This window comes from Lathamus discolor, chromosome W (assembly GCF_037157495.1).
Source record: "Lathamus discolor isolate bLatDis1 chromosome W, bLatDis1.hap1, whole genome shotgun sequence".
Taxonomy (NCBI): domain Eukaryota; kingdom Metazoa; phylum Chordata; class Aves; order Psittaciformes; family Psittacidae; genus Lathamus; species Lathamus discolor.
The window spans coordinates 630,414-640,323 of NC_088908.1; the positions used below are offsets into that span (position 1 = coordinate 630,414).

The 9,910-nt window shown below is 59.8% G+C and overlaps 1 protein-coding gene across 7 annotated transcripts; it reads right to left on the bottom strand.

Moving 5' to 3' along the window:
• Positions 1-1,479: 1,479 nt before the first annotated feature.
• Positions 1,480-9,907, bottom strand: LOC136004487 (alpha-N-acetylneuraminate alpha-2,8-sialyltransferase ST8SIA3). 7 transcript variants are annotated; one of them, XM_065661012.1, is made up of 7 exons: positions 9,101-9,907; positions 8,298-9,012; positions 8,026-8,213; positions 4,644-4,814; positions 3,576-3,698; positions 2,477-3,034; positions 1,480-2,257 (listed from the first exon to the last, which is right to left on the bottom strand). In XM_065661012.1, the coding sequence occupies exons 2-7, from the start codon at positions 8,367-8,369 to the stop codon at positions 1,975-1,977; spliced, it is 1,395 nt and encodes a 464-aa protein (XP_065517084.1). In that variant the 5' UTR covers positions 8,370-9,012; positions 9,101-9,907; the 3' UTR covers positions 1,480-1,974. The 7 variants fall into 7 exon arrangements, with proteins under 7 accessions (XP_065517084.1, XP_065517083.1, XP_065517082.1 ...); XM_065661011.1 differs by having other exon boundaries at positions 8,298-8,470; positions 8,732-9,907; XM_065661010.1 differs by having other exon boundaries at positions 8,298-8,470; positions 8,658-9,907.
• Positions 9,908-9,910: the final 3 nt, after the last annotated feature.

Here is a 9,910-nt window from a genome sequence, read left to right on the forward strand (position 1 = left end):
CTAAAGGATGTTACCCAAAGGATGCTATCCAAAGGATGGTATCCAAAGGATGGTACCCAAAAGGTGGTACCCAAAGGATGCTATCCTAAAGGATGCTATCCAAAGGATGGTACCCAAAGGATGCTACCCGAAGGATGGTACCCGAAGGATGCTACCCGAAGGATGGTACCCGAAGGATGCTACCCGAAGGATGCTATCTAAAGGATGGTGCCCAAAGGATGCTATCCAAAGGATGCTATCCAAAGGATGCTGCCCAAAGGATGGTACCCAAAGGATGGTATCCAAAAGGTGGTACCCAAAGGATGCTATCCAAAGGATGCTACCCAAAGGATGGTGCCCAAAGGATGCTGCCCAAAAGGTGGTACCCAAAGGATGCTACCCAAAGGATGGTGCCCAAAGGATGCTATCCAAAGGATGCTACCCAAAGGATGGTGCCCAAAAGGTGGTACCCAAAGGATGCTATCCAAAGGATGCTACCCAAAGGATGGTGCCCAAAAGGTGGTACCCAAAGGATGCTGCCCAAAGGATGCTGCCCAAAGGATGGTACCCAAAGGATGCTATCCAAAGGATGCTATCTAAAGGATGCTGCCCAAAGGATGCTATCCAAAGGATGCTATCCAAAGGATGCTGCCCAAAGGATGCTGCCCAAAAGGTGGTACCCAAAGGATGCTATCTAAAGGATGGTGCCCAAAGGATGCTATCCAAAGGATGCTACCTAAAGGATGTTACCCAAAGGATGCTATCCAAAGGATGCTATCCAAAGGATGGTACCCAAAGGATGTTACCCAAAAGGTGGTACCCAAAGATGCTACCCAAAGGATGCTGCCCAAAGGATGGTACCCAAAAGGTGGTACCCAAAGGATGCTATCCTAAAGGATGCTATCCGAAGGATGATACCCGAAGGATGCCACCCAAAGGATGGTGCCCAAAGGATGCTGCCCAAAGGGGGCAGCATCCCACCAGCGCCTTCCATCGGAGCGAATGCGCACTTCCAAGCATTGATGCGTGGACATTCCTTGAGCTTGTCTGGACATTCAGTAAGGACGGGAACGGAATTCCATCAGGAATTGGGCTCGGGAGAAAGGCAGGGCCGAAGAGAGGGGAAGGAAGAGTGCGACCGAGGCGACATCAAGTGGTGCCACTTGTCCTGAGCCAGTGGCACCCGCGTCTGCTCGGAGGGGCTAGGCCTACGGCGTTCCTGGTGCTCTCCAGGCTGGAAGCGAGAGGGATACCACCAACGTCCTGGGAGCAAAAACGGGAATGCTGGCGACAGGATAACGGGGAACGGCTTTGACCCGGTGGAGCTCATCCCATAGCGGCTTCCCAGCATGGCCCGGATCCCCCCAAGACGGGGGGAGAGCAACGAGGATGGCAGCAGCAGGGCACGAGCGCAGCGTCGGACCCCAGGGGCTGGAGGCAGAGCGAGCAGGGAGAGGCGGAATGCTGTGCCAGGCTTGGAATACCGAGGGGGGGGCGATGCTGGAGATGGGCCTTCATCAGGGACGCGGAGGGAGAGGGCAAGGGAACGGCTTCAACCTGGCCCAGGGGAGGTTTAGGTGGGATATAAGGAAGGAATTCCTTAGGAAGGGGGGGGCTGAGGCACTGGAATGGGTTATCCGAGGAGGAAGCAGGGGATGTTCCATCCCCGGCAGTGTTCCCGGATGGGGCTCGGAGCAACCCGCTCTGGTGGGAGGCGTCCCTAAGCGGAGGCGGCTGATCCCTTCGGACCCATTCCATGCTTCCGTGGAGCAGGCGGATGGGGATGAACATGGTTCGCCTGGGATTGGCCACGAGCAAGGATTCCAAGAGGAGGGAAGAACGGCGCCGGGAGCTTCGGGTCGCCCTGGAAACCTCGGCACCTTCAGGAATAACGATGGGGGGGGGGGAACGCACCAGGAAGAGCCTGGAGAAGGGGTCGAGGCCGGGATGCAACGGGGAAGAGGGGCTGGAATTCTGCGGCGCTGCTTCGGCGCTTCAGGCACAAGGGGCCAGGGTGAGCTTGGCCAGGCCTGCGCCGTGCATGCGGTAGAGGAGCTGGAATTCGGCCGGGAGCTGGTGGGATTCCTGCCACTTGGTGGTGAACTTGGTGCCTTTCTTGTCGTAGTAGTGGTAGGGCAGCTCCTGGCGGCTGCTGGGGTCGAAGGCGAAGGGCCAGAAGCCGTAGAGGTGGATGCGGTCGCAGAGGGCCGAGGCCAGCGTGTACACGAGGATGCCGGTGCTGAGCCTCTTGGGGGACAAGTGCTTGTTGCGCCAGTACCTGCGCCCAGGGCCGGAAAAGCACCTTTAGGATAGGGATCGGAGGAGCCCTTCGGAGCCTCTTGGCTTGGATGGGGCTTCCAAGGTGCCCAAAGCCCTCTCGGATCCGAGCGGTTCCCTACCAAAAGCAGCAGGGCAGAGGCGCCGCGCGGGCCTTCCGGAAGGAATTCCATGTGGAAGGGAGTGGGTTCAAGCCACCTTAACAACACCCCCCCCTTACCTGTTCACGTGCTGCATGATGTTCCCCGGCCAGGCCAACTGGACCTTCAGTTGCCCCCGGTGCTCCACGAAGAAATCCACCAAGGTCCTGGTGACGGTGGCCGAGGTGTGGAAGAAGAAAGCCGGGATCCAAAGGATGGCGCCGTCGAGCTTCTTCAAGCTCAGGAAGAAGTTGTTGCGGTCCTGGATGGTGAGCAGGTTGTTGTAGTACTTCTCCAGGATGCTGGGGTTGAAGGTGGTCAGGTTGGTTTTGCGGCCCACGTCCCTTTGGAACGCTTCCGTCGGGGCGAAGTTGCAGCGGAAGACGAAGTCGGCGCGGTCGATGTCTCGGCCGCAGCGGCTGCCGGTGAGGATGCCGCCGTTGCCCACCACGGCGCAGTCGTTGTAGTGCTTGTGCAGGACGGGCGAGACGTCGGGCAGCAGGGAGCGGAAGCCGCTGCTCACGGCGAACACGTACTTGTGGCTCGAGTAGTCGTAGTGCATGAGCTGCCCCACGCGCACGCTGCCCTTGGTCAGAGAGAAGTTCCGGATCACGTCCACGTGCTGCAGGATCTCCTGCCTAAAGGAAAAGGGGGAAAAACAGGGAGCTCGTTCCATTCTTCCCACCCCATTCCCATTTAAACACCCCCCCCCCCCTTTCTGCTGTCATTTATCCATAGGGAATGAGCGGAGGCAAGTGTTCCGAGCTCAACGGAGCGCCGGCCACGGCCTCGGCTCGTGCTGCATCCTTCCGCAGGGCCGGAATGCCGCTGCTCATCCCGGCAGGTGAAAAGGGATCCCTAGGGCAAGGTGGAAAGGGGTCCCTAGGGCAAGGTGGAAAGGGATGCACAGGGCAAGGTGGAAAGGGATCCACAGGGCAAGGTGGAAAGGGATCCACAGGGCAAGGTGGAAAGGGATGCACAGGGCAAGGTGGAAAGGGATGCACAGGGCAAGGTGGAAGGGGATCCACAGGGCAAGGTGGAAAGGGATCCACAGGGCAAGGTGGAAAGGGATCCACAGGGCAAGGTGGAAGGGGGTGCACAGGGCAAGGTGGAAGGGGGTGCACAGGGCAAGGTGGAAGGGGGTGCACAGGGCAAGGTGGACGGGGGTGCAGGGCTCACCTCTGCTGGGCGAAGGCGGTGCGGTTGAAGACCCACTTGGAGGGCCTGTCCTGCAGCTCCTGGCTCAGGGAGTTGGTGATGGGGACAAAGGAGGGGTCCAGGAACTTGAGCGCAAACTGGGACCTGCAAAGGCGGCGCAGGCAGGAGCAGCGCGGTAGCGGCCTTCAGCACCGCGGACAGCGCCCGCGGGGCGGCGGGGGGGCGCCGGGATAGACGGGAATGGGATGCAGCGGGATGCAGCGGGATGGATGGGAATGGGATGCATTGGGGTACATGGGGTCGGGATGCATTGGGATAGATGGGAATGGGATGCACTGGGATAGATGGGAATGGGATGCATTGGGATAGATGGGGTCGGGATGCATTGGGATAGATGGGGTCGGGATGCACTGGGGTAGATGGGGTCGGGATGCACTGGGGTAGATGGGATCGGGATGCACTGGGGTAGATGGGATCAGGATGCACTGGGATAGATGGGGTCGGGATGCATTGGGGTAGATGGGGTCGGGATGCACTGGGGTAGATGGGGTCGGGATGCATTGGGATAGATGGGGTTGGGATGCACTGGAATAGATGGGATTGTGATGCACTGGGGTAGATGGGATTGGGATGCACCGGGATAGATGGGGTCAGCATGCATCAGGATGCACTGGGATAAATGGGGTCGGGATGCACTGGGGTAGATGGGGTCAGGATGCACCGGGATAGATGGAAATGGGATGCATCGGGATGGATGGGGTTGGGATGCACTGGAATAGATAGGATCGGGATGCACTGGGGTAGATGGGGTCGGGATGCACTGGGATAGATGGGGTCAGCATGCATCAGGATGCACTGGGATAAATGGGGTCGGGATGCATCAGGATGCACTGGGACAGATGGGATCGGGATGCCCCGGGGTCGATGGGTCGGGAAGCACCAAGCCAAGCCGGAGGGTACCAGTTGCTCCCCGCCGCCCTCCATCACCCCCGACCCCAACGCTGCTCCCGGTGCTGGTGGTGCTGGTGCTGGTGGTGGTGGGGGGGGTAGGACCAGGGCCTGGGGAAGGGGCGCGGGGCGCATCCTCACCTGAATCCCGCCTGGAACATGTACATGCGGGGCCCGGCGGCGCGGGGGGGGCCGAAGATGTTGTCCTTGCGCAGGGAGACGTAGCTGATGAGCGAGAGGATGAGGAGCGCGATGCTGAGCATCACCAGCCCCAGCACGCTGGCCACCCGCACCATCCTGCAGCTCCGCATGCTGGGGGGGGGCACACACACAGAGATATGGGGGGGGGGGGGGGGTTACATAGGAGCCGGCAACGGGGCCGCTTCCAGCGGGAGCGGAGCAGAAAATGGAGGGAGGGGGAGGAGGGAGGGAGGGAGCAGAGGAAATGGCAGCCGGGAATGAACGGGAAGAACGGGAATGCCGCGGGAATGCCGCGGGGACAGCCCCGGCCCAGCGGGGCCGGCGATGGCGGGGCGGCAGCGGCACCCCCCGGGCCCCCCCCCCCCCCCCCCCCACCCCCCGTTAAACCCAATGCGCTCCCGTTTGCTCCAGTGCCCCCCCCCTCCCATCAAGCCCAGGGCCCCCCTTTTAGCCCCAATGCCCTCCCCATTAACCCCAATGCCCTCCCCATTGAGCCCAATGCCCCCCTATTAGCCCCAATGCCCTCCCCATTGAGCCCAATGCCCCCCTATTAACCCCCAACGCCCTCCCCATTAAGGCCAGTGCCCCCCCCATTAACCCCAGTGCTCCCCCCCATTAGCAATAATGCCCTCCCCATTAAGCCCAATGCCCTCCCCATTAAGCCCAATGCCCTCCCCATTAAGCCCAGTGCCCCCCATTAGCCCCAGTGCTCCCCCCCATTAGCAATAATGCCCTCCCCATTAAGCCCAGTGCCCTCCCCATTAACCCCAATGCCCTCCCCATTAAGCCCAGTGCCCCCCCATTAGCCCCAATGCCCTCACCATTAAGCCCAGTGCCCCCCATTAAGCCCAATGCCCCCCCCATTAGCCCCAGTGCCGCCCCATTAGCCCCAGTGCCCCCCCATTAGCCCCAATGCCCTCCCCATCAAGCCCAATGTCCCCCTATTAGCTGCAATACCATCCCCATTACCCCCAATGCCCCCCCATTAGCTCCAGTGCCCCCCCATGAGCCCTAATGCCCTCCCCACTAAGCCCAGTGCCCCCCTATGAGCTCCAATACCGTCCCCATTAAGCCCAGTGCCCCCCCATTAGCCCCAGTGCTGCCCCATTAGTCCCAATGCCCTCCCCATTAAGCCCAGTGCCCCCCCCCTTAGCCACAATGCCTTCCCCATTAACCCCAACGCCCTCCCCATTAAGCCCAGTGCCCCCCCATTAGCCCCAGTGCCCTCACCATTAAGCCCAGTGCTCCCCATTAAGCCCAATGCCCCCCCATTAGTCCCAGTACTCTCCCCCATTAGCCCTAAGGCCCTCCCCATTAAGCCCAGTGCCCCCCCATTAGTCCCAGTGCTGCCCCATTAACCCCAATGCCCCCCCATTAAGCCCAGTGCCCCCTATTAACTCCAGTACTGTTCCCATTAAGCCCAGTGCCCCCCATTAGCCCCAATGCCCCCCCATTAAGCCCAGTGCCCCCCCATTAAGCCCAGTGCCCCCCCATTAAGCCCAGTGCCCCCCCATTGTTGGCCCTGGAATGGGCTCCAAAGGCTCCAGGGCAGGGATGCTCCAGCCCTAGGAATTCCTGCCTGGAATCCCGAGGCCTCTGGCCTCATCCCAAGGCTGCCATCCCCATCAGGGGCTCTGCTCGAAGGCTCCATGAGGAGAGGGCGGCATTCCCGACGGATGCGTGAACATTGCATGGGATGCAGCGGCATTCCCGACGGATGCGCTTCTGGCGCGGCTCGGAAACGCAAGCGAAAGGGATGCTGAGCTCAGCCCTTTGGCTGCCAAGGCCAAGTATAAGGATAGGGATAGCCGTTGTGCTGAGCATTCCCAACTTGAGGAAAAGCACCGGCGAGTATCCAATGGGAAAAGCCCGGGATGGAGCTTGGGACCACCAGCATGGTCCTAACCTGGGAGTGGGGGGGGGACCTCATCCCATAGGCTCCATCGGAGGGATCCATCCGAGCTTTGGGCTTTCCCTTGGGATCCAGCCTGTGCAGAAGCAGGGGTATCCCAAAGTCCCTTCCCAGCGAAAGGAAGCTGGGATGGAAGCGGGATCGACGGCGGATCCCAACAACGGGGCTGGCAAGGGGATGCGGAGGCCTTTCAGCATCCCAATTGGAAAGCTTTGGGATGCGAGGCCGGCTCCTGTCCTACCCGAGGCGCTTCCTAGGCTGGCTTTTCCACCGGCAGCACCTTCCCTGTCTTGTCCTGCCTTTTTCCTCTCGGGAATTCCTCATGGAATTCCGTCTTCCCTTGACTCTAATGCTATTTCCGAAGCCGGGCCTTAATGGCCTCATGATGGAGAGAGGCCTCGGAGCGCGCCGGCTGCTTTGACTTCCAAGTGGGAATAGATGCGGGAAGCAGGGGGGGGGTTTTCCAGCTGAAATTCCACTCTATCCAAAGCCCTATCCCGGGATTTAAAGCAGCTCCAAGGAAGGTTTGGCGTCAGCGGCACCGATCCATGGCCCTCAATCCCTTGAGCAGCTCGGCTTGGAGGAATACCGGCGGCCGAGGCAGGGATTGCTCCTCGCTCTTCCCATTCGCCACGGTTTTCCAGGAGTTTGGCCATGGATTCTTTGGGATTATTGAGGATTAAGGGATAGGCCACGGGCTGGAGGCAGCTCCTCATCCTTCCCCTTAGCGCGTTACAGGGATGCCGAGCCCGGAAGGAGCTGACGATGGGATGAACGGGCGCCCTTCTATTCCATAAGAATTCCCTTTTCCCCCCTGGAAACGCTTGGGAGCGGCATTGTCCCCTTTTCCAAGCTCCTATCCCTTGGGAATGCCTTGAAAAGGCTGCCTGGAAGCAATCGCCTCCAGCGCAGCGCGAGCCGCACAAGCAGGCTCGCATCCCGAGAGGATGCGGCCGCTCCGAAGCTCGGCATCCCATCGCGGTGGATGGAGCCTTCCAGCCTGGAGGAAAAGTGGGAATGGGATGGGACCACCGGGAATGGGCTGGGACAGGGAGGGATTGAGGTGGGATGGAGGGAAGCGCTTCCCTAAGAGCTGCCCCATTCCCTGCGCTCGGGGCCTTGAAATCCGGACTTAAAGGGTGGGATTGGGAGTTTTCCATGAGGAAAAGCTGGAAGTTCATCGGGAAGAGCTTTTGTCCCGGCTAAATCCAGCTCGGGAGAGCTTTTCCAGCCCAATGGAAAAAGAATAGCTTTGGCCTAAAAGCGGCGCGCAGAGATTCCTGCGCCATGGAAAACGAGGCCAGCCTCCTGAGAGCCCCTTCCCAAGCTCTGGAATGAGGGCACCCGGGACCTCAGGGCCAAGTGGGACCCTCCATGGGTCCCAGCTGGGATGGGGCTGGGTGGGATTACCTGAAGGCTGGAATCTCGTGGAGGATTGGGAAAGGCTTCCGGGATCCAAGTCCTGCCGCTGTCCTATCCCTATCCATGGGGAGCTCCTTGCTGCTCACCTCTCTCCTCCTCTTCCCAACGGGATTCAAAGGGATGACAGGAGCCAGGCGGGATGGGATCTGCCCTAACCTTTCCGCTTGCTCCGAATCCTATGGGATGAGGCTCCTCTGGAGCACAGGCATCCCCCTTGGTACCCGGCAACGGGAGGTGGGAATGGGGAATCCCTTCCCTACCTTTTGCCCGCGAGGATCCCGCTTGGCCCGTCTCTTCATCCCAAGGTTCTGGAAGGCACTGCTTGGCTTCATGGGACGGGATGAATCCCTTGGATTCCAATCCTTAAAGGAAGCTGGGGAGAAGGGCTTTGCGCCCGGAATGTTGGCAACAGGACACCGGGAATGGCTTTGACCTGCCAGAGGGTGCGTTTAGTCGGGATCTAAGGAACAAGGTCCTGGAATAGCCGGGCTGGATCCCTACCCAGCGCCAGGATGGCCCCATCCAAGAGAGGATCGTGTCCTCCATGAGCTCTCATTCCCAGAAGTGGGAATGGGGTCCCCATCCGAACCCCCCCCCAGCACGGTGCCCCCAGGACCTGCCTCAAGGAAGAGCAGGAAGTTCCAACCCCAGGGTCCTGCCTCCTTGGGAAGAGCAGGGATGTGCGGAAAAGCACCTCAATATCCCGAAGGATGAAGAGCCGGGGCTCGGAGCAAGCTTCCCACTCTTGGGAAGAGAGGCAAGGATTCGCCCATCCACCTTTTATTTCCCAACAGAATACACCCAGGAGCCATCCAGCCACGGATGCGGCGCCGACGGAAGAGGAAGGAGCCGACCGGGATGCGGCGCCCCGGAGCATCCCAACCTTTGGAGCCTCCTCGGCTCCATCCATGTCCTTGGCAAGGCCAACGCAGGGCGAGGAGCTCGAGCAAGCACGACGACGACGACGAGGTTACACTGGGATGCAATGGGATGGACTGGAAGCACTGGGAACACCATAGGGAAAGGCGGCTCCAGGTGGGATCGCGCCGGGATGGGTACCTACCATAAGCTAAGGGAAAAGCCACGGCTCGGAAGGCGCTCTTTCCTACTGGGAATTCCAGCTTTTTTTCCCTATGGATGGAGGCTCCATTCCTGCTCCTTTTGGGGTGTGCAGCTTGGATGTGCTTCGACACCAGGGAATGCAGGGCTGGACGTGGAGGGTCTCCTACAGGGATTCTCCGTGCCCATTCCTGCCGGAGGAAGGATCCAACCTGCCGGCGGGCGCTGCTAAACCCTTCCTTGCTTCCCTATGGAACTCAGGGGCCCCCCCAAAACCAATGGAAGCTCATGGATTTGGGCGTCTTCCAAGGAGCTTTAGGCCTTGCTTATGGAGATAACGCCTTAATTCCATGAGTTTTCCCAGCAAAGCGGCAAGGAAAAGCTGGCAAACATGTCCAGCAGGATTGCCTTCCGGAAGAGTTTTCCATAGCAGAAAGCTGGAGCTAGCCATGGCAAGCCAGGAGATACGGGAGGAGAAGATCCCAGTCACAGCTCAAATGAACCAGGAATATCCCTACGGAAGGGAACGCTTCCCTGGAGCCCTTCCAGTCACTTACCCCTATTCCAGCCTCCGGAACTTATCCCAAGGGAAGCCACAGTGGGAGCCACGGCCGGGCCAAGGCCCGGAATGTCCCGGCCCAAATGGGAAGAGCAGCTTTTTTGTCCAAGAAATACCTGGAAAACCACCTTCCGACATAAAATATTCCTTCTTTTTCCCTTTTCCCAAGCTGCTTTTCCACTTTGCCGGGATTTTGGAGGGAATATTTACACGCTTGCGCTCCCAACCCGCAGCAAAGGGAGTCTGGGATCAGCA

What these genes read in the sequence shown, in the direction of transcription:
- LOC136004487 (XM_065661012.1), bottom strand. Translation starts at nt 8,369, where the DNA reads ATGAAGCCAAGCAGTGCCTTCCAGAACCTTGGGATGAAGAGACGGGCC. An exon ending in CACGAGATTCCAGCCTTCAG is followed by an intron (nt 4,815 to 8,025) that starts GTAATCCCACCC and finishes GCCCCCCCCCAG; the next exon opens with CATGCGGAGCTGCAGGATGG. An exon ending in ATCATGCAGCACGTGAACAG is followed by an intron (nt 2,258 to 2,476) that starts GTAAGGGGGGGG and finishes CCCTGGGCGCAG; the next exon opens with GTACTGGCGCAACAAGCACT.